This window comes from Varanus komodoensis, unplaced genomic scaffold (genome assembly GCF_004798865.1).
Source record: "Varanus komodoensis strain SLA01 unplaced genomic scaffold, ASM479886v1 scaffold199, whole genome shotgun sequence".
NCBI lineage: Eukaryota > Metazoa > Chordata > Lepidosauria > Squamata > Varanidae > Varanus > Varanus komodoensis.
In genome coordinates, this window is record NW_025335566.1 from 23,501 (window position 1) to 46,933 (window position 23,433).

Here is a 23,433-nt window from a genome sequence, read left to right on the forward strand (position 1 = left end):
CCCCCCCCCCCCCCATTATATTAAGAACAAAGCACAAGCTGTGCATCCTGCCCCCGGGACCGTGGCTGCAGAATATTTGTGCCTCTGTCTCTTTCCTCTTCTTCGCTTGTAGCTTTCACTCTCTGCCCCTTCAGGAATCCCCCCTTCCATCCAGAACTGCATTCACTGAATCAGCCGAAGGTTTAATACCCTTCCCTTGCATTAATACGTATTCAGTAAACAAAATCCATAGAGCATTAAAATCATTCTCTCTCAGTCCTGTTTCTCAGCAAAATCCTATTTCATCTTAGCATTAACAGCTATACCCCAAATTTTTTTATACCATTTACGGAATGGTATAGTTTCTCCGTCCTGTTCTTTGCTGTTATAATTTTTGCTGATGTTGCTAAATTTATTATTAATATTTGATGGTCTATTTCGATTTCTATTTGTAAAATATTAACAACAATGAATTTTAGGACCTGCTTCAGTTTTAAAGTTCAATTTCTTGCTAGTCGTCTTAAAAACCCTTCTCCAAAATTTCTTCATATTTTCATAATTGCTCCACATAGGGAAATAGGTTTCCACTTTTTCTAACTGACATAAGCTTTCATATTTTCGCCTGTCTTTCATTGTAAAAGTGCCCAATCTTTGGGCTAAAATACATGAATTTTCATAACTATCATATATTAAAATGAATCGCAGGACAGTGGTCAACAATCTTGCAATCTGATTGGTTGATTCATGGAAGGTGGTGACCCATCAATCAAACCGTGATTTTGGAATAGCTACTCCTCTCACTAATTTCCGAGGTGCAGTTGCTTCATCTCCCCTTAATTGAACATTTTTTAGTGATGCGGAGCCACTTCAGCCTCACATGTCCAGCAGAGATGCACTGCAAAACCCTCATACCCTGGGGCTTTTCCTTTTAAAATTCTGAATCAGGGTTTCTGTTTCAGTTCTTGTGTAATTCAGATGCTGTTTTCGTTCCTCTGGAATTGGAATACATGATAATAGATTTATCTGCTTCCGCAAAGGCATTCAGACTTGGGTTTTCCTCCGGCCTCTTTCTGCCTCCATCGTGTTAGTTCAACCAAACATCGCTTGTTTCTAGGCTGGCTCCCTGTTTTGGGGCTCAGCATTTTCTGGTTCCCCCTCCCACGACTGCCCCCATCAGCTTCCTGGGAATACACTGTTTTGGGAGAGGGAGATGACTCCCCCTCCCCCTTCTCCACCCCTCGCTCTACCCCGGGGGTCCCCCTCCTCTTCCCTATCCCTCTCTACTCTTCCTCTTCCCTCCCCACTCTCCTCAAGCCGCTCACACCTCCCCCTCCTCTCCTCCAGTCCAGCCCGCGGTCACCATCTCCCCCACCAAGGACGACCCCCTCTCCCCCCGCACCCTGCTGCTCTGCACTGCGGCCAGCTTCTACCCCCGGGAGATCGAGGTCCGCTGGCTGAAGAACGGGCGACGGGCGACGGAGGGGGTCTTCTACGGGGAGGAGCTGCACAATGGGGACTGGACGTACCAGACCCAGGTGATGCTGGAGGACACCCCCCAGCGCAGAGACGTCTACGCCTGCCAGGTGGAGCACGCCAGCCTGGAGACGCCCATCACCGTGCAGTGGGGTACGGCCCTCCTCCCCTTCCCTCTGTGGGGCGCTCCTGGGCACTGGGTGGTTCTGTGGGTGGATTGGGGGAAGGAAAGTAGGGGCCTAAGGTGGGTGGGGGAAGGGTGGCCTCTTTGAAGGGAGCAGCAGTGATGTGGGTGGCTGAAAGTCTCTCCCCAGGAAGCGATGTTGGCAGCCCCACTTCCCCCTTTTTGTTCCCTCTGGAGCTGCGTCCAGCCCCCCACTTCCCCCCTCACAGTACTCCCGTCTGGGGCTGCCCTCCCCATGAGGGACTGAAGCGCAGCCATGCAGACCTCGCAGACTGAGCCAGCACCCTAGATATCAGCTGTGGGCCCGGAAATTCCCCATCCCCCTCTGCTGCGCATGGACTTGGCCCCCGGTCAGTCCCTGGGGATGAGAGGCCCAGCCTGGCCCCGATCCTGCTCCCATGTGAGACCCCCCTTCTCTTTCCCCAGAGCCACGGACTTCTGAGTCGGCCAGGAGCAAAGTGTGGACGGGGGTCGTGGGGGCCCTGCTGGGCGTGGTCTACCTGGCCGTGGGGCTCTCCCTCTACCTGAGGAGCAAGAAAGGTAAGGGGGAATTGGAGGGTCATTTAGGACTTGGGGGGGTAGGTCCAGGGGAAGAGAAGTGTTTCCAGCCCCCTCAGAGATGCCGGGATTCAGTGCTGTCCCTTTCTATGGAAGCGGGGCTCCTACACCAGTTCTTTTGGGTATCGAGGGACACAGGATGGGGGTCCCCACTGTAGACCAGACTGTTACCCTGTAGACCAGGAGGCCTCCGTGAGGGGCTTGGCTTAAATCTTCCCTCCAAATCACTGGCCGTCTCAGTGCAGCAGCTTTCCTGGGAAGGCAGTTTGTCTTTTGCAAAAATGGGAGATTTTTCTGAGCCATGGAAAGGCTTCTTCAGATTTTGCTTTGAGTAGCCATTCTGGGTGCAGGAGGGGAGGGTGTTGCTTTGGTGCTCGGGAATCAGCCCCTCCCTCCATGCATTACACTCTCTCTCTCTCTCTCTCTCTCTCTCTCTCACCATCCAGCGTCTCCTGTCCAGCCACCTGCAGGTACGGCCCCTCCCCACCTCCTCCCACATCACTGGTCCCCTTTTCCATCCTGCCTCTCCTGAGATCCTTGTGCAGAGTGGGGGACCCTTGTCAGAAGGGGCCCCCAGGTGTCTTGGGGCTCTTCTTGCACCTTTGCAGGGACATGTCTGGCTCTGGGGGGCGGGGCTGCAGTTGGGGGTAGGGTTGGAAAGAGTGTCCCACCCTCCGAACTGGGCCTCAGTGGACAGGCTTAATCCTGCCCAGAGGCTCTTCCTGAGCCTCCCTCTGGGGTCTCTCTGGGGAATAGGGCGGCTTTGGGGGGCAGGAGAAGTTCCCTGGGAGGGGCGTGAGTGGGCAGCATCCCCTCCTCTGGCTGCATTCGCAGGCCGTGCTGGAGGGCCATCAATCTAGGGGAGGCCTGAGGGGCTGCAAAGGGAGGGGGCTGGGTGCAAACTTCCCCAACAAGTCAGCCTTCCCACCCTCTTTCCTTCCTGCATGTTCCAAGGCTGCATTTTCATTCCCAATTTTTTTGTTCCTTCTGCAACTTCCCTGTCTCCTTTTCCTACACTTCCCTGCAGCACTTATCGGCTAGTCCACCAGGGCACAGGTGGAGAGGAAGACACTTCCATTCTTCCTGCTGGAGCTCAGCTTTTCGATTCTGTCCTTGCGGGACGCGAAGGTGAAGGGGCTGGAAGCTGCGGATTGGCACGAGGAGGAGAACCGCAGCTGAAGCTGCTCCTGCAAAGACCACCTGGCTTTCCCTGATTTCCTGCCTGCTTTTGCTTGGGTGGGTGGGGGGTGAAGGGGTGGGACTCATCCTGCCAGGCGCCCAGAACACGCCTGCCCATCTTCTCTGGATTTCGCCTCAAGAGCCAGAATTTTTGGCTTGGTTGGTATTCATCCTGTGGAGTCCCATGTTCCTGATCAAGGGTAAGAGAGGCCATGTTCCCTTCCTCACCCGCTGGACCCAACAGGTGCCCTCTGAAGGGGCAGCACTGAGTCACTCCTGGCCAGCTTCCGCTTCACCCGGAGCTGCTGCAATTCCAGGGCTTGGAATCCTGAAAGCTTCGCTCGCACTTGCAGGCTGACTTCGCACCAATAAATTCTGTTCTTGCCTGAATGAAGAATGATCAGAAAAGTAGTTTGATGACTTGAACAATGGAAGGATGTTCTGTTCAGAGGGGGGCTGTAGCACGGCGGTAGAGCCCCTGCTGGGCATGCCGAAAGTCCCGCCCAGCCTGGGGCCATTGGAGTGGCTGCCCGTCAGTGCCGCAGGTGGGGTGCATGGAGTGGGGTCTGGCGCTGTCCAAAGGCCGCTCTCCTTGCCTTTTGCCGTCCTCCCCACTGGGCCCTGCCCCACTGCATCTGGGAGTCCCACACGTCCCCTGGGGAAATTGGGGTGGCAAGTGAATCCCTTCCTGGAGGGGATGAAGCTGTGAGGCCTCCCTTGCCCCGTACCCTCCTCTGCAGCTGAGCTGTGCTGCAGCGTTCCTGTTGGTAGGGCACTGGGGGTAGTAAGATCATCCAGTCTGCCCTGAATTGTCCTCAGCCCCACTCTGCTGGACCGATGGGGAGACACTGCTGGCTGCTGAGTGGCTGATTGGCCTGTTTTGCAGGGGGAACCGGAGCTGAACTCTGGCAGGGACGTCTTGTTCGATTGTCCCACCTGGGGTCATTGCCAGAGTCCCCCCAACTCCCTCGGGGGGCGTGGGGCCCTGAGAAAGTGCACTGGACGAATGGCGTAGGCACATGCTGTGGGTCATGGGACCAATCCTGGACGTTTGGGACTGGTAGTGTCTCCCCGGAAACATTTCATTCTTTCCAAATGGATTCGTCGCCGTGTGACACGTGAATGGCCCCTGGGGGCACCAGAGTGGGATTGGGCGGTCCTGGCAACCAGGAGCTCCCCCCTGAGGGGGGCACAACTCGGAATTGGACGAACAAAATTATGCGGGGTGTGACCTCAGAATGGCAGCAAAGCACCGAAATCTTCACAGGCAGAAGTGAGGGTGGCTGAGGGTTAGAGGCTGTGGATGCTGAGGGGAGACGGGGGATGGGTGCAGTGGGGCCGGGCAGGGGGCACCAAGCCCACAGACACCCCAGGCGGGGAAAGGGCGGCTGCTGTGCTGCAGCTATTCTTGCCCCAAGGGCGGATCCGCTTGGCCCCCTGGGTGCTTGCCTGAAGGGATCACAGCCCCTCAGCACAGCCCCTCCCACAGTGAACAGGCTGCATGGGGACCCTCACCAGCAATACTGGCACTTCCGCCCCACGGAGAGGCTGCGCAAGGGAGTGGGGCAGGGAAGGGCAGTCGGTCAAGGGCTCTCTGCAAGGGCCCGCAGGGGACTCACGCAGAGGGACCCACTGCACATGTGTCCCCTGGAGCCAGGCCTCTCGGTCCTCTTCATGCTCCTGCTGCTCAGGCTGGACTGGGCTCTGCCTGGGCACGGCACCCCGAGCCCATCTCCCCTCTGCGCCTCAGCCAGGACCCGCACAGACGCAGCGAGAGGGCCGGAGCCGGCCCTAGGGGACCGAGGGGGGGGTGAGCAGGCTGACGCCACCCTGGACGACGTGTTGCAAAGCGCCCCTCCAGCCACGGTGCAGAGCTCCTCCTCCTGGCAGGAATGCTCTCCTTCTGGGAGGGGTCCCTCCCTGGCAGGATGGGTCCCTCAGCTGTGCTGTTTCTCTGCTCAGAGCACGGACACTTCATGCCACTCCTGCTTGCTCAAAGCAGCAGGGCAACTCATCCTGGGCACTCTGTACATGCTCCGGGGTGCATTCAAAACCTTTGGGAGGGCACAATGACTGGTTTCCTTCTCTCCATCATGGGGGTTGCGTCCCTCAGCCTGGGGGCTCAGGAGCTGGCCTGGGAGGCTGAAGGCGAGATCAGCAGGGTGCCTTCGTGGTTCCCCCTTTGACCTGGATCTTGCAGGTGCTTTGCTGGCCGTTGCTTCCTGCAGATCAGAGCCTGCGAGATCAGGGCAAGCCATCCTGGATCTTGCACATCATCTCCTTGGAACAGCCAGGAAGGTACTTGGGAACCCGCGGCAAGCAGGCTGGGCACCGAACTGAGCGCATGTGTCCTTCACTTGGTGGGAGAATGAGAGAAGGAGCTCCCCAGAAACCCCTTAGATATCTGCTCTGAGTGGGACAAGGGGGTTGGTAAAGAAGCTTTCCAAGACAGACTTGTTCTTAGGGACGAGCAGCCTGGATAAAGAAGGTCATGAAATGTCTCAAGTGCTTGCCACTACAAGGAGCTTCCTCGAGAACCAGGAGGTGGACTGAGTGCCCCTGTCAGAAATTAATGCAAGGGGTCACCCATGTAGTCTATAAATATAAGATTCAAAAAGAGAGGCCGTGGTTTTAGCTTTGGGTAGTCCTGTAAAAGGAATAACGTGAGCCATTTTGGTGAATAAGTCTGTGACGACCAATATGCTGATGAAGCTCCTAGAGGGGGGCAAATCCGTGATGAAATCCAGGGAAACTGTGTGCCAGGGGCCAGGAGGGGTACCCAGAGGTTGTAGCAACCCTGAGGGTCTGCCAGGCAGGCGTTTGGCCCATTGGCAAGTTTGGGGCATGAGAGAATGTAAGTCTTGAAATTGTGCACATGCAAGGCCACCAAAAGTCCCTGCTTACCGCATGCAAAGTCTTACAAACCCCGAAATGTCCTGCAGAGTGGGAATCATGGCATTGTTGCAATACTTGTTCTCTAAGCGGCAATGGAAAGTATGCAGCTTGGTTATATAACAATAAACCATTGTAAACAGAAGGCAGAGTACCTGCCTCCCTTACCATATGCGGAAACGAAAACTTGCGAAGAACAATGCCCAACGTGCTTGTCTTTGGTTGAGGATCTTAGCAGAGGGAAAATGGACGAAGTTCATTTGAATGAAGTCAGTTTGAATGAGGACGGGTGAGAGGCCCTTCCAACAATTGTCTCCATTCTTCCACGGCCGCTTTTATTGCCAACAGTTCCTACTCCCAAATAGTGTAGTTCTGAACTTGTGAGTTTGTTGGAGTAAAATGCCACAGTCCTGAGGTTGCTGCTGGTCCCCTCTTCCTTGTTGCAAAAGAACTGCCCCTATCGCTCTGTCAGAAGCGTCGGTTTGTAGCACAAAAGGAACAGACATATCGGGGTGGATTAGATTGTTTCCTGAAGCAAAATGGCGTTTTGAGGCGGCAAAAGCCTCTGCTGCCTCAGGAGACCAGTTCAATCGCCGTCTCTTCTCTTTCAAAAGGTCAGTCAAAGGGGCTGTCAAACGAGAGACGTGAGCTATACATTGGCAACAGAAGTTAGCAAAACCCCAAAATTTTGCAGCTCAGTTTTCGTGAGAGGCGGTTGCCATGACAGTACAGTATGCACTTTCTCAGGATCCATCTGTAACCCATTCTGAGACATTCGATACCCGAGATACATCAGGGAAGTGGTGTGAAATTCACATTTTTGCAGCTTAGCAGAGTCAGCCAAAGTTTTAATACTCTTCCCTAACATTAGTTCGAATTCAATAAACAAAATCCATAGACAATTTAAATGATTCTTTCTCAGGCCTTTTTCACCCTAATCCCACATCACTTCGCATTAACAGCTATATTCCAAATTTCTTTATACCATTCAATGAAGATCCCATGTCTCCTACCTATTCTTTGCTATTATTATTTTTGCTGATGATTCCAAATTTATTATTAGTTTTTTATAGTTCCTTTCCATTTCTTTTTGTAAAAAATTAACAATAATGCTTTTTAGGATCTGCTTCAGTTTTAAAGTTCAATTTCTGGCTAAGCTTCTTAAAAACCAGCCTCCAAAATTTCTTAATAATTTCACAGTTCCTCCACATCGGGAAATAGGTGCCCATTTTTTTTCCCATTTTTCTCCAGCATAGACTCAGATATGATTATTCATGTACAATCCTCAATCTAATTGACATACTGTTTCATATTTCTTCTCCTAGAATTTTCATTATTAAAGTGCCTGAATTTATGGCTAAAAAAGATGAGTTTCCTATACCGTCACTTATTCAAATGAATCATATGACAGTTGACAACAATCTTGCAAGCTGATTGGTCGATAAATGGAAGGCGGTGCCCCATCAATCAAATGCTAGGTTCGGAATAGCTAATCCTCTCACTAATTTCCGAGATTCAGGTGCTTCATCTCCCCTGAACTGAACATTTTTTAGTGATGCAGTACCACTTCAGCCTCACATGTCCTACAGAAATGAGCTGTAAAACCCTCAAACCTGGGGCATTTCCTTTTCAAATTTTGAATTAGGTTTTCTATTTAAGTTCTTGTGGGATTGAGATGCTGTTTTTATTCCTCTGGAATTGGAATAATTCATAATTTCATCTGCTTCCTCAGTGTTAACTCTTTTCCATGTTAGTTCATCCATGCTGGCTTGACTCACATGTCAGTGTTACCTGTGGGATGTGTGGAGCGCAGGACCTGGCCACGCTGCCGCACGGAGCAAAGTGTAGATGGGTGTTGTGGAGGGCCTGCTGGGTGTGATATTTTTGGCTGTGTGGCTCTCTGTCTACTTGAGGAGCAGAAAAGGTAAGGGGGCACTGGGGTGCAGCTTAGGAACTTGGGGGGCAGGCCCAGGGAAAGAGAAGCATGTCCAGCTGCAAGGACTTTGCCTCCTGCCTCACCCTCGCCCCGAGACCATCTCCAAGCGGACGGGCCTGCCATCCTTGCCACCGATCGCCACTGCAGCTGTGGTGTGTTGGGCAGGACAGGCAGGAGATGACTGAGGCAGGCCACACTGGAGCCCTCTCCTTGCTGGGTAGTGGCCAGAAGGAGAGGGCCTAAGTGCATCATCATTTGGGGCCATTCAGGGCTGGGCTGGGTGAGGGGCTCTGGTCATTTTTTTTGGTGGTCTTGTGCGACGGTGTTTCATGATCCGGTTTTAATTCAGGGTGGATTTACCTGAGGAGCATGCAGGTGCCGCCACTGGGGTGGAGATGGGCAGGGGAAGGTATGGTGCTGGGGATCTAACAGACCAGTATAGGAGAGGGAGGGTCCAATGTTTGATATTAATTCCCTCTTCTGCTTTTTCTCTAACCCAGCAGGTTCCTGGTAGAAATATCTTCCATCCTTCAGGCCTGATGGTGTTGCTGTAAAAGGCCAGGTTGGTCAATAATAAACATCCCTTAAACAGGATTTGATCATAGATGAGGGGGCCAACCTGGAATGCATTACCGAAACCTGTGCAGGGGAAGGGGGACATGTCTCCCTCGCGCAATTATGCCCATCTGGGTATCTCGTGCAACACCGGCCACACACAAAGGAAAGGGGAGGGGGGTCAGCCTGGTTTACCAAGCCTCTATCCCCTCACGAGGCTTCCTGTTCCTTCGAGACCAGGCCTAGAGTGTTTGTACCTGGTGTAGGGTGAGTCAGACAGATTAGGGACTCTGCTGGTGTACCAGGCACCCTCCAGCCCAGCAGACTCCCTACCAGAGCTGACAGAGATCATCTTGGAGCTGGTGTTGAGGGCCCAGGGTGGGACAGACTGTTGGCCCAGGGCGGGACAGGACTTCATGGCTTCCAGGGCAGCCCTGGGACTGCCTCAACGTGCCAGTGGCCCAACCCATGAGAGAAGTCACATGCTAGACCTGGCTTCTCGATGGGGCAGGAAGTGGGTGGACTGGAAGGGAGACTTTTGACCTGAACCCCTTTGTCATGGTCAGACCACTTCCTCGTGATGTTTGAGCTTGGGGCTGATCTCTTCCTCCAGAAGGGTGCAGGGACTATTAAGGTGGTCCAACCTGGAGCCAGATGGATTCAGGTGGAATCGTGAAGGCTCTGGGTGATTTTCTGGTAGGTAAAACTTGCACTCCTGTTGATGTCCTGCTCGATTTGTGGAATAGCGAGATAACCAGGGCAATTGACACGATTGCTCCCAAGTGACCACTCTCTCCCAGCAGAGTCCGCTTGGCACTGCTATATATGCCTGAGTTGCAGGCCATGGAGCAGGCTGGGATACGATTGAGCGCAGGTGGAGGAAATCTCAGGACGAATCTGACTGAAAACACACCCTGTGAGGAGGCAGACAGGCTCCCCACTTTTCATGGGACCTACCACAGCAGGTCTGAAGATAGCACAGCAAGGCTGGGAATCTGTGTGGGGAGAACAACTTGTGAGAAGACAACAGCCAGGAGACGCGAGGGAGCACACAGCTGTACATGATTGCGGACGTGGCAGGAGCAAATGGGCTGGGTGGAGTGGTGCAGGAGGAGGGCGTATAAAGGAGAGGCAGAGGAAGGAGACGGGGGGAGGACGCAGAGGGCGAGGGAGTGAGAGAGATGGAAGAGAGGAAAGAAAGCCGAAACATGTGTGGTTGGAAAAGAACTGGCGAGGCGGTCGCTGGCAGGCGGGCCAGGACAAACAGAGTGGAGATAGGGGAGCGACTGGCCAGGGTGACGGCTCTTGTTGTCATAGTGACAGGAGGGAAGGGATCCAGAGCAGGCCAGGCCAAGGCACTGCAAGAAGCGAGCCAGTGAAAGTGTAAAGAGTGTGCCATCCTTGTTTTGCTCTTGATCGAAAATTTATTTAGTATTTATTTTTTTAGAAGGCTTCTATGCCGCCTCATTCGCTGAAGCCTCCCAGGCTGGGGAGATGGTCCTGCAGTGCAATGAAGGATCCATGGCTATGTTCTAGCCCAAACTCAGGTACATGGCCTTCCTGGCCAGGAAGCTGCCCGGAGCCTTCAACAAGGCCAAGCTGATCACCTTCAGCATGCTGGTCTTCTGCAGCGTCTGGGTGTCCTTCGCTCCCTCATACCTGAGCACCAGCGGTAAGTACATGGTGGCCGTGCAGCTCTTCTCCATCTTGGTCTCGGGCACTAGTCTGCTGGGCTGCACCTTCCTCGGCAAATTGCCACATTGTGGTGCTGAGACCCGAACACAAAGGAGAATACAATGTTCAAAATAAAGCAGGGCATCGGACGACCTTCTTTGGGCTTCCCCGCTCGAGGCTCATCCGTGTGCCCGAAGCTTGGAATTGGTGCAGTGCTCCTTGCTACGCTGTGCTGTGTACCCTACATTTCCTCTGGGGGGGGCATTTCTCCCTCCAGGGGGCCCATTGAGATGAATGGCCTCAAGGGGGGGAGGAAAGGGCATTCACTTGGAAATGGGCCAAGCCACCAGCCGCAGCCCCCTCCCCTGCCCTACAATGCTCAGGGAATCCATCTTGTGCCGAACGTGGCCAGATTGCTGCATTTATGCTCCTGAGCCCTGGCAGAAGCTCTGACACACACGCAGCAGTGTGCTTGGGAATCCCACTGCTCCCATGCGGGTCCCTGCAATAGCCATGGGAAGAGGGAGGAGGGAGGGGGTGGCAAAGACAGCAGGCACCCCCTGTGCCTGACATCATTGCTGTTGCCTTCCTTCCTTATCTCTGCCTTGTGCATTCCCAGAGACTGGGGCTCGAGGCAGCCTTCTGTCGGACTCCACAGTCCACGGTGGGCTCCCACCTTCACTGGCTTTTGCTTCCCTTTATAAGTAATTCCTGTAAGGCTAGGTTTTTAATCTCCAGCTCATTAATCTTCTCCATCTATTCTTCTAACTGTTCTGTCTCTGCTATTAAGATTCTATATTTCTTCTCCATGTCTCACATTCTGTCCTTTTTTTTTTTTTTTTGCATCAATTCTCTGTGCAATTGTGTGTTTATATTCTCAAGTTAGTCATCCTTTCCTCTAAAACTTCTCCTTTGGCACATTCTTCTTTCCAAACTCTGTATGTTGCTTCCAGATTATCATGCAGTAGTAGTATTATCATCCTTAAGTGTTGCACTGTATTTTTAATATTTGCTCATCCAAAACACAGTCCTGCACTTTTAAACATACAGTCCGTTACATTTTCACAAGGGTTTCTTATTTCTGAGTTCATGTATTTGTCTGCCTCTTCATAAGCAGCTTGTTCCTTCGTATTAGTTACTGCTTTTCCTCTCATCCTAAACAACCAGTCCCTTCTATCCCCCAATCCTGGGATAGTTGTTCTTTGAAGTCTATCATCTGTCACTTCTTAATCTTGAAGGGATTTCCATATACCATATCCTCACTTCCCTTGCTCTTTTTCCCAAAGAGTGCCATTATTCGTATCAAGATTTATCTGGTCCCAAAATTCTGCACCATCTCATAATTTCCTTATCCAAAATTGAACTTGTCTTTCGGTTCAGTACCAGCTCTCTAATCCAAATAGCCTAGGACGTTCTGTATGCTTTACAACAACCTTAGTTCGAGCCAAGACCTAAGAATTCCCCTCAGCCAGAGGTGTACATCCATTGTGGTTTTCTTTCAGTCCTCTCTCCACCAGGCTGGTATTCCTGAAGACATAGTCTCTTTTATGATCCTTTTCCTGATGCCAAATTATGTGACCATAATAAAGTGGTCCTTGAATCAGTAAAGAGGAGACTCTCAGCTTTCCAAGGAAAGCCCTCCTCACAGAGAGACTGACTGCCAGATCTGGTTTTAAACACTATGCATGTAACATTCATTCCATGATGTAAAGAACGTAGTAGTATAAGAATACAAGCTCAGCAGTCACCAGCAACAAGATCATTCACACTGGCATTCCTGCAACACTCAATCTCAAGGCCAATAGACCCCCTCGGTGATCCATCGGGACTGTGGGTGACCACTTGCAGCCATGTCCTGGCACACACGGGAGCTGGAAAGCCCAGTCATTTTATGCCTTAGAGTTGACTCTATCAGCATAGTCTGTCTGGATTGAACAATGAAAACTCTGAGCAGGTCTGACACACAGAATGTGCTGGTCCTTGTCTTGAACACTTGCCCTTTCGTCACATTCCATTCTCTCTCTGGATGATACAGCTGTGCTTAACTTATCTGTTGTGTTCCATTCTCCCACCACTCCTGGACTCTCAGTTTTTCTGCAAAAATACTCAAAAATTTTCTTCTGGGTTTTTAGGTCTTCAGGAACCCGTGCACACTGAACGAGCAGGGTCTGTCTGCCAGGGCTTTGCACGCCAACGGATATTCAAGCATCCCTCGGCAGTTTGCATAAAACCAGACTTAAAATCACATTTAAACCCAATCTTGAAAACAAACCAGCACAACACAATTGTGGGAACAGCAAGACAAACTTAGGGCCATCTCAGCCTGGCATCCTCTGGGTGGCCCCTGCATGATCCCCTCTGCTGGAGCCATCATCCTTCCCGGGGATGATGGGTGTGGCTCTACCCGCCCTAACCTGGCCAAGGTGCTGCTTGCCACCAATTCCTCCTTCCCGTCCACCCCTCTGTCCTTCCATCCTCTTGACCCGCATGGACAGTCACCTCCCAGACAGATGCGTGTTTCCCTTTGAAGTGGCCGCTGCCCAGGTGAGCAAGCGCTCTCTCGCCATTGGCCGAGTGGGTCTGTGAGGTCACATAGGCCCCGCAGCCGGATGCTGCGGGATTGGCTGAGCTCTTGCGATGGAACAGAGGGGCTCTCAGGATGGGGGACCCCCCTCCCATGTGTCCAGAAAAGGGAGGCAGAGCCTGAATCGCCCTGTCCTCCACCAGAGGCAGGAAGCCGGACGTGGCCTGGGCTGAGCTGGCACTCACAAGTGAAGATGCCTGAGGCACCGCAGCCGCTCCATTCTCCAGATGGAGGAAGCCTCTGCTCCCGAGGAGCATCCAAACAGATGAGCGGTCATCTGTTTTGGAGGGCTACAGTCCTAGTCCAACCTGGCCACCTCAGGGAGCTTCAGATGCATGCTCTCCTTTGGGGAGAAAGGCGGGAAGAGAGTAGCACCTGCTATGGATGCAAGTGGCCCTGGGTTCACTTCTCTGACAAGGTCTCAGCCAGCCTGGCAGGAGGAGGAACTCGGGGGGGTGGTCTTGCTTCACCACCCCAACACATAAAACCTGGCTCCTTCCATCAAGAGACTGGAGACGCTGCACAAGGGGAAATCCTCATTGGTGCTTTTCTGCACTCCCTCATGGGCTTTGCCCAACCCACCAAAGCTTAATACAAGAAGCAGTTTCACTTCTGAGGTCGAAGCCGCTTTTGGAGTCTGCTTTTGCTTGTTCTCCTTTTCCCTGAGGATAAAGCTGTGGGTCTCTGATGGGGTGAAAGGGGCAAGAGGGATTTGGGGAGAGGGGTGAGCCTGAGTGAAGAGACTGGTGGGACCCCCAGGACCCCCTCCCCACCATTCCATCCTTGCACAGGGATTCTTGGAATGTGACCCCTATCCATGGTTTGGGGTCCTCTGCCAGGGGGTGAATTGGCTGCTCCCCGGATGGTTTGTGGGGGAGGAGAGGAGGGATGGGATGCAGGGAGAGAAGGTCTGTGTGTGGGGCTCTCCGCAGCTATGTGGAAGGTGGAAGTTCAGCCAGGGAAGCGTTCCTCCTCTCTGCTCTCCTTGCTGGACAAGCTGACCCAGCTGAAGGGGGAGGAGCCCCGCCAAAGAAGCCGGGGGCTGCAGGGAAGGGGGGGTGAGAGTGGGGAGAAGCTGCCCCTGCCCTCCTGCCCCTGCAGCCCCTCTGGAGGAATGGTTGCCCCAGGCTCACGACCTCCAAGGGGCCTTTGGCAAGAATCCTTCCAACATCATGATGTCAGGCAGAAGTTCAGCTGGGACGCAAGGTATTCAGCAGTGAGGAGGGACATATTGACCTGCTGAACGTCTGCCTGGCAGAGCATTCTGCGTAATACAGTCCAATATATCCGGAGATAAGCCCATTGGGAAGGCTGGTGGTAGAAATTTTCACCTGTTGGATCAGCTGGTGTGTGAGGAGCAAGTTCCTGGAGTTTCCCTGGGAAACTCACAAGCACTGCATGATAGCAACAGCACCCATGTTCCCCAGCAACTCGTGGTCCTGGCAGACTGAGGGTAGCATGGGGCCATGAGGCTCCCTTTCACCCTCCAGCCTCTTTTTTTTTCATGGATGTGGAACCGGTGGATGAAGGAGTTACTTGTCCATTTTCACTTGGTGGAGATGACTCACCATGAGAGAGAAGAAAGACCTGCTGGCTCAGACCAGGGCAACCCCCAGCCCACCTTGCTCTGTACTCAATCAGCTGTGGAGCAAAATACGGTGTGGGGCAGCAGTGCCTCTAGCTAACACAACATTCACTCCTGCTACCCAGGTCTCTGTGGCCTCCATGACTATCGTTCAGTGTTTGATGTTGACCTGAACCAGACTAAAGCCCACTTTTAACAGAGCTGAGGGGGAGAGGCCCAAGTTGCTGACGCTGCCCAGCTGTGCAGCCAGAATTGCCCGCATGCGGGCAAATAAAAGAGGCAGGATGCTGGAAGGAAGGCCACTCTCAGCCAAGGTGGCTGGATGGTGGCCCACACCCTGCCCCAACTCTAGCCTGACCGGCTCCCTTCCCTAAAAGCAATTCCCCCAACCACTCACTGAGCTTGTTGAAAGGGACTTTTGTTTTGAATCAATCCTCCCTCCATACAAATCTTCTCCATAAGGCAATATAAGCTATGAAGTCTCAGAGGATCCCCTTCCGTGTCCAGCAACTGCCGTGCTCATTTGCACAATCCCTCCAAGATTCGTTTCGGGTGCCCGCCCAAGTCCGCCTCCACCTGTGGCTGGAAGCAGAGCGGAACTAACTCCCAGGGATGCTTTATGCTTTGCACATGCTCAGTTGCTCTGTGTGCGCACTAGCACGTTCATAAGAAGGTGATACCTTCCTGCCAGAGCATCTCCCTGAGTCAGTCTGGCCAAACAAGGGATGGAGCGCATGTTTCCTTCGCATCACCAGCGGATGCTAGCAGGCAAGGCAACCCCCTTTCTTCTCATTTTTGCCCCCTTTTTCAAACGTTAAGTGGCTGCATCCCTCTCCCTCTTTCTTTCACTCTCTCTCCCTCGTGCACGAAATATCCACTCACACCGGTCAAGCCTCTCAAAGCTCTCACCCACCGTGCAGCATCCAGGGGCATCCCTGGCCAATCCACCAACTCACACAATCTCTTCCACATGGCAAACACCCAGCACAAACAGACCAAAAACTGCCAGCGCACATACAGAGAAATTTCTAGATTTCTAGTGATGAACACAGGAGTGGAGTTGATGATGAGGGTAAGAATGGGGATATTTTAGCAGGTAAGTTGTTCTTGAGTAAGGTGAATATGAGAAACTGCCGAGCGGAGTGGCCATAATAGCACAGTAATTATGGGTGAGTTGACGTGGCAACAAGGGAGGCACGCGATTCATGACGGATTCTGCACGGGAGCTTGATTTTCTGAACACTGTGTCTTCTCTGCCTGGCCAGGGGGACCTCCAACAGCAGTCCCTTGAAAGGACAGAAAGACACCAGACCCGTGTCCAAAGCTAATCTCAATTCCTTGTGCTTCCCCCGCCCACACACGCACACATACACTGCCTCTGTGACCATATCATGGCTTCTCTTGGATGATAGGTTTTACAATGTTGGTTGAATGGGGATGATTTGATCACAGGCTGAATCCTTTGCTTCTATTGCTGGGGTCTTTGTTTTGTGTTGCTCCGTTTTTCACTGCATCGAAGGGGGCATCCCTGTGTGCCTGGAGAATAATGATGCACCTCTCCATTTCACGTATTACAGAAAAGCCCCTGAGAGCTGGAAGCTCTTTCTGGAGAGCTGACGATGGGATGGGGGACTCCTGCTTCCTGCCCTATGGACTGATCAGCCCTGAGAGCCACATGTTCCTGACTGGCCACATACTCTGAGCTGTGGCTACTGTTAAGCTGCCCTTCCTATCCCTTCCCATCCCTTCCCCTCTTTGACCCTCTTTCATCCTTTCAGCCAGGATGCTCACGAGCCCCCCACCTCTATTTTTACCCCTTTAATACACGGCACTTTCCCCCAGCTTGGGTGTCTGGTGGGATTTCCAAGCTGCATTGGCGGTTCCCTGTCAAGTTCTGGGAAAACATGATTTGTCTGCCAAACTTCAAAGAATAAAATGGAAATTTCGAAGACTGAGATCAGAAGCTATTTATAGAAACAAAAAAAGACGAAACACCAAGCTGAGCAAAGGCGATTAACAGGGGAAGATTCCGTGCATGATGCTTCCCTGGGTATAAAATGGAGCTTTTATTCATCCCAAGAAATGAAAAGTACAAAGGATTATTTTTGTTCCAATTGGTTCAATCTGACACTGTCCATATGCCCAAAACTTATCACTGGCTAGTACAGAAAAGTTGGAGTTTTGAGCTATTGATGAAGAAAAATTTTTTTTATACTTTGCTTTTGATCATGAGGTGCTTCTTGGTATTCAGGTCAGGCCTGCATAGAATGATGTAGCACTTGAGCAGGAAGATGCAGCCCAGCACTGCAAGTCAAGATGGAGAAGACCTTCACGGCCACCATGTACTTGCCCCTGGTGCTCAGGTAGGTGGGCACGAAGGACACCCAGACACTGCAGAAGACCTGCTTGCTGAAGGTGATCAGCTTGGCCTTGTTGAAGGCCCCGGGCAGCTTCCTGGCCAGGAAGGCCACCGTGAAGCAGACGGCAGCCAGGAAGCCCATGTAGCCGAGGGCAGCGTAGAACATGGCCACAGAGCCTTCGCTGCACTGCAGGACGATCAGTCCAGCCTGGGAGTGCATGTCAGAGTCAGGGAATGGGGGAGCAGCCCCCAGCCAGATGGTGGAGAGGACCGCTTGGACACTGGAGCAGCAGCAGACAATGGAGTTGGCCAAACTCCTCCCCATCCAGTTCCTTGCCCTGTTGCCTGGCTTGGTGGCCAGGAAGGCCAGCACCACAGTGACTGTTTTGGCCAGGAGAGAAGAGATGGCCACTGAGAAGATGATGCTGAAGGCTGCTTGTCGCAGGAGGCAGGTGATGCTTCTTGGCTGGCCAATGAAGAGGAAAGAGGACAAGAAGCAAAGTGGGAGGGAGACAAGCAGAATGTAGGAGAGGTCTCGGTTGTTGGCCTTGACTATTGGAGTCTCCTGGAATTTTCTGAAGATCCCCTGTATGCCTACTGTGGCGATGGAGAAGAGTAGGGCCATGCCAGTGAGGAAGGACCCCAAATATTCTTCATAGGAGAGGAAGGTGATGACCTTGGGGATGCACTGAACCCGGGCCTTGTTTGGACGCTGATCTTCTGGACACCTCAGGCAATGCTCTGTGTCTGACGAAAGCATGAGAAACAGCACATGGACTCCTGCTCCCGTCTCTACTCTTTACATTTTATTCATTACTGTTGTCTTTCCTATTACTAGTACAGTTATTAACTGTGTTAGTACTGGTAGGGGCATGACTCTGGTGTGAGAGGCAGCATGGAGTGCTTTCCTGCCAAGCATGTCTTGTTGGCGCCCTTCATTCTCCAAAGTTAGCAAAGTTCCTCAGATGCACTGTCAAGGCAGCCCACAGCCTGGAAGGCACATTTGTAGTTGTACTGGGGTGTGTGGCCATATATTTTTCCTTGCAATCAGGAATCAATTCACACACTGGAAATTGTTGGACCCTGGCAGGGACTCCATCCCTTGCATGGGGTGAACATCCCAGGATGAAGCCTAGGAGACACGTCTATGGCTGGAAGCCCAGAAAGGCTGTGCAGTCTGGTGGGCAGATCCCTGGACCACCCACTGCCCCACCACAAACCCACATGGAGAGTGGCATTTTCCACCATTGGTGCTCAGACTTCAGAGGGAGAAGATTAGGAATGGTTGAAATAGTTCCCCTGCAGATGTGACTCGCTTTGCATGGTCTCTCTCAGACTGCTGTGTGCCCATCATGGTTGTGCATGGCACATGGCCCCGTCCCTGCCTCCTGCAGCTGCAGATTTGCTCTTGCAAGCGTGCTCAGGGCAAGGAGAAGCTGCATGTGCTGTGCAGAGTCAAGGAGATGAAGACGGCCCCCAACAAGAATTCCCAGGTCCGGCCATGCAAGCAGCCGTCTCTTGGCAAGGTCACTGCACTCGTGCCTGAGTGGAGGGTTTTGATGCATGGCTGCACCTCTCTGCTGGGATTCCCCAGCTGCATTACGAATCCCAGCCCTACCTCCAATGCTTCCTCCTCCCATCAAGAGTCAGGGAAGAAACGGAAAGGGGTGCTGCTCTCTTACCCAGGACTCATCCAGCCTGAACCCCAGTTCCTCAAAATTGTTTGAGCCTGACACTGGGTACGAACCCACCACAAGAGCATGCAAGCCACACGGGATCCCTTCCTCAAACAGTTTCTAAGATTCCAGCTCTCCACCTTGGGAATTCCTCCAATGCCTCCCCATCCCCGTCCAGCCAATCTCTGCCACAAGCTCTCCAACAAGGCACCTTGCCAGTGCTGACAACCCTTCCATCTCCGCTCTGCCCAGTGGAGAAAGTCACCCCTCCAAGAGTTGAGCAGAAGGACACTCAGGGCAGACTGAGGAATGGGGGCTGCCGGGGCCGAAGGACACAGTGCGGCAGCCATGTTCCCCGGGGCACCATCCCGCCTGCTGGGCTGCCCTGGCAGGGCGTTCAAGGTGGGGCGGCTGGGACCTGGGTGCCCCCCTCGCATCCCGGCTCTCTGGGCCCTGGCACAGGCACCCCGACCCCTCTGCATTCCCCAAGCCTCCCCCAACGTGAGGAGAAACTACAGTGTCGGGCACCTTCTGTGCCTGCACATGCTGCCGGACTGCAATTCCCATCTGCCCCAACCCGCAGTAGCTGTGATGAGGGAGGGAGAGTGAGAAGCCGGAGGGCCTGAAGGTCCCAGCCCTTCATGAGGTCTCCTGGCCCCTGCCCAAGGTGGTGGTGGGGCCCAGAGGGCCCCACAGGGGTGGCTGGCTGGCTGGCTGGCTCCTCCATCGCTTCGGGGGCAGATGGTTGCCCTCAGGCCCGAGGACTGATCCAGGCTGTGGGGAGAGTCTCCTCTGGGGGGCCCCGGCCTCTTGAGGTCATGAGGAGGGGGTGGTGGCACCCCCGGCTCCTGCTGCAAGCCCTGCCCCACGGCTTCCCCGCGGGTTGCTGACCCCGGCCAGCCCCAGGGCTCCCAGCCAGCCAGCTGCACGACCGGCCCGTGTGTTCTGCTCCCTTCCAGCGGCCCCCCGGGACCCCCACTCCCCATGTCCGGGAGGCCCCCACCCTCTCTTCTCTCCCCAGAAACTGGAGTGAGCTAGGCCTGCAGCTCGTGTCGGGTCTCTTGGAGCCCCCGGACGGAGGGAAGAGGCTGGCCACTGCCAGCTCCTTCTGCTGCCCCCCCAAGGTCTCTTTCACCCCCCTCCATTTGCGGTGCTTTCAGGGGGAGCCCCTGTTCCCTCTTTGGGGGCAATCTCTGATTGTGTGTCGCCTGGCTGCAAATGCCCCGTTGTGAGTGGGGGGGGGGGCAGCTGAGAAGCCCTCCCTCCCCGAACCGTGTGCCTGCTTCTGCCCCGGCAGCCCCTCAGAAGTGTTGGCAGAGCCCCTGAGCCGAATGCAGAGCGTGGGGCAGCTTTCCGGACCACCTGGCTGGTTCTCCGGCTTCGCCTCCGCGCTGCATCTGTCTGGACATGGCCTGCGGGGGCTGCGCCATTCCCACTGCTGAAATGCCAGATCGGCCCCCACGGAGAGCTTGCAGGCGTGCAGTGGGCCGGGGAGCGGACCCACAAAACTCAGCTTCCCACCGGGTAGCACTCTGCACGTGACTCCAGGCAGCCCCACTTCAGCTGGGGGCACTATGGAAGATGGGGCAAATTCCCCACACCTGCAAAAGAAGGAGCTTGGTGTCAGGACCTCGCAATTGTGACTTTCCCCAGTCTTGTGCAGCCCAGATCTAAGCCGATTCCCTCAATGAGATCTAGCTGCTTATGCCGGCCAGTTTTTTATTTTTTATTTTTAATGTTTGCGCACAACATCACTGTGCCTCATGTTGGGAAGTTTTGGAGATGGATGGATTCGGACCTCCTGCTCACCCACTGAAACGGCCCCCCAGCCCCTCCTTCCCTGCCCCGGCTGTTCCCGCTCTTGTTTCCGCCTGAACGTTGCCAGCCCTAGTGGCAGAGCAAGCCACACCATGGGCAATAAACTTGGAACGCCGACAGGAGTCCGCCGAGTGGATTTTGTGGGGTGGGAGCCCGTCTTTGCCAGGCTCCTGGGCACAGGATAATTTGGCCCATGCTGGGAATGGGGGGCTTTGAACTGGGAAGGTTTTCCCTGAGTGCAGCTCCATCTGCCTGCAGCAGAAGCCGTCAGGCGTCCTTGGCTCACGGGGGGTGGTCTCGCTCGGGGTGGCCGCCTGCCCCATGACCTGTTTCCTGAGCACCTGAGCGGCAGCGCCTCCCCAGACTCGGGAGGCTTTTTCTGGAGCCACGAGCGGGTTGATCGGCGGAGCTCAACCGAAGACCAGGGCCTGGAGGGCCACTACCCCCTGCCGTGCAAGTGGGGTCGCTGCAGGACTTCTGCCCATGTTGGTGGCACCGGAAAGGACCCCGTGCATCTGCAAGCAAGCTGCTGTGCAGGCCATTGCTGTGGCACATGCTCCCGGGGATTCCAATGAAGATAGAAACAGGGCGAGGCAGAGAGGCCTCCGGGCCATCTAGTCTGACCCCTGCTCCAGCCAGCTCTGCTCACAACATGCCCGCCATGTGCATGTCCAGCCTGTCCTTGAACACCCCCACCGGTGGGGCCTCAACCACCTCCCGTTCCAGCCCCTGGACAAGCTGCCCGGGAAACTGGCTGCCTGCCCCGGCACTGTGCGTTAAGCCAGGGGTGGAGCTGCACGGACCCCCCTGCCCCCCGGGGTTGGCGTCCTTTCCCTGCACTGGCCCTTCCCGTTCGGGGCAAGGGTCTCATTCCCAGCATGGGGCAGCTGCAGGGGTACGGATCAGATGGGGCGGGAGAGCACGCCGGAGGGTGGCTGTGGTCACAGCTTGCTCGCATTCCTCCACCTCGCCCACGGTGCTGTCCTCCTCAGCAGCCCCACTCCGTATCATGAGACCATCCGAGGAGCCCGAAGCTCGCTCCACTGAGGGGGTCCACCTGGCCCGGCCTTCCGGGATCCGCGCAGGGCCTGGGATCCTCAACATCTCCAGCCCCCGTTCCCCAGCAACTGGGTGCAGAGGCAGGCATCCGGAGATCCCTGGGGCCAGTAGCTGTGGGTGGCCTGGCCCTTCCTCCGAGCCGAGGCCACCGCTGCGTCTCCCGGGACACATCTGCGTGGTCAGGACACCCCCACAGGGGGAGGGGGGAGCTGCCCTGGTCCTTCCACCAGGCGGCCTGCCTTTCTCCCCGCAGATCCCGGCTGAGCTGATTGCCCTGGATCCCGGGCAGCGGGGCGCCGTGGACAGTGTCTCCCTGGAGCAGCAGCACAAGGAGCGTGTGGAGAGGCTGGTGAGGGGAAGGGGCCAGTGGGGACCCCCGAGGGGGACAGGCTGCGGGTGAGGCTGGACAGGGGGTGGGGGGTGAGAGGCCGGCCGAGGCAGGAGCTGGGGGGCTGGAGCTGCCTGTCTCTTGCGCCTCTCCCTGCAGGGCTATGACCCCCTGGACAAGGGCAAGTTCTCCCCATGGCGGCGGCTGAAGGGGCGCGACTCGGCCGGCAGCCGGTTGAAGAGGAAGAAGGCGGTGGCGGCCCAGGACCGGCGGGTAGGTCTCCTCATGGGCGTCAGCCCTCCCCCTTGATGGGGGGCCGCTTGCCAGCCAGCTAGGCTCACAGGGCATCCGGGAAGCCTGTGAGCGAGAGCAGGGGCTCGGGGGTCCTTGCTCCCAGCCTGGCCCTTCTGCACAGGGACCCGGTGGGTCAGGGGCATCCCCCAGTCAGCCTCCTCGTGGCTGAGATGGGGCTCAGGCCAGGCGGTCGGCTGGGGAGGCGCTTGATGTCGCCAAACAGAGGGGAGAATGTTCCCACGTGCCTGAAAACACGTTTATTTGTGACCAGTGGCGTTTTGGGAGGGCTGCTCATCTTTCTCTGAGCTGCTGCAGCAAACAGAAGAAGTGCTGGAAGGATTCATTTGCCTTAGTGTAAAACAATTAGCCCCTTCACACACCTCCCCTTGCACACCGCCCTTGCGCTGCGGGTTGTTTTACTTTTAAAGCATTAAGGGACTCCTACCGAGTCCTTCGCCAAGGGGGACCAGCCCAAATGCAGCAAGGCAAGATGCAAATAATTTCCTCAACAGCACTGAGAAAGAAAAAGATCTCGGAGGAATTGTTGCCGGCAGGCTAAACATGAGCCTACAATGTGACACGGCTGCAGAAAAGGCAAATGCTCTTTTGGGCTGCATCCGGAGAAGCATCACTTCCAGAGTATGAGAGGAACTAGTTCCCATTTTCTCTGCACTAGTCAGACACTCACCTGGAATAATGTGCTCAGCTCTGGGCACCAAGGTATGAGAAAGATGCAGGTGATGTCGAAAGGGTCCGGCGGGGGCAACAAAGATGATCTGGGCGCTGGAAGGAGCAGCCGGGAGAACTGGGCACGCTCAGACAAGAGAAGCGAAGCCCACGAGGGATGTGGCGGCGCTCTGCATGCCCCCTGGGCTGCCGCAGAGGAAGGTCAGGATCCGTTCTCATCCGTCCCCGAGTGTCGGACACGGAATACTCGGCTCAAGTTGCAGGAGGAGGTTCCTCACAGTCAGAGCAACAAGACCGTGGGAGCAGCTGCCTGGAGAGGTGGGGGCTCTCCCAGTCGGGAGGCATTCAAGGCGAAATGGGGCCGCTGTCTGAACGGGAAGGGGTAATGTGGTGTCCTGCATGAGCAGGGGGTGGACTAGATGGCCTCCTTGGCCCTTTCTGACCCTGCTCCTCCATGAATCAATGAAATTTGTGCCAGTTGGAAATGAACCTGGCGGCTCAAGCAGGGTTTGAGCAAGTCACACTGCAAGGATGTCGTTCCTGCACAACTGGGGCTGTTTGCATACATTCAGCAAGTAGCATAAATTTTCTTATCCTTTACGGAAAAATACAC

At 54.6% G+C, this 23,433-nt stretch overlaps 1 protein-coding gene across 1 annotated transcript in view; it reads left to right on the forward strand.

The window, feature by feature from the left end:
- The window catches only part of LOC123022485 (rano class II histocompatibility antigen, B alpha chain-like), a 19,549-nt gene extending 15,768 nt beyond the window's left edge, over positions 1-3,781 (forward strand). Inside the window, exons 4-7 of the mRNA XM_044428184.1 lie at positions 1,403-1,605; positions 2,063-2,176; positions 2,641-2,664; positions 3,222-3,781. Of these exons, the coding sequence (XP_044284119.1) occupies positions 1,403-1,605; positions 2,063-2,176; positions 2,641-2,664; positions 3,222-3,235 (355 nt within the window). The 3' untranslated portion in view covers positions 3,236-3,781. The remainder of the gene's footprint in view (positions 1-1,402; positions 1,606-2,062; positions 2,177-2,640; positions 2,665-3,221) is intronic.
- The last annotated feature ends 19,652 nt before the right edge of the window (positions 3,782-23,433 follow it).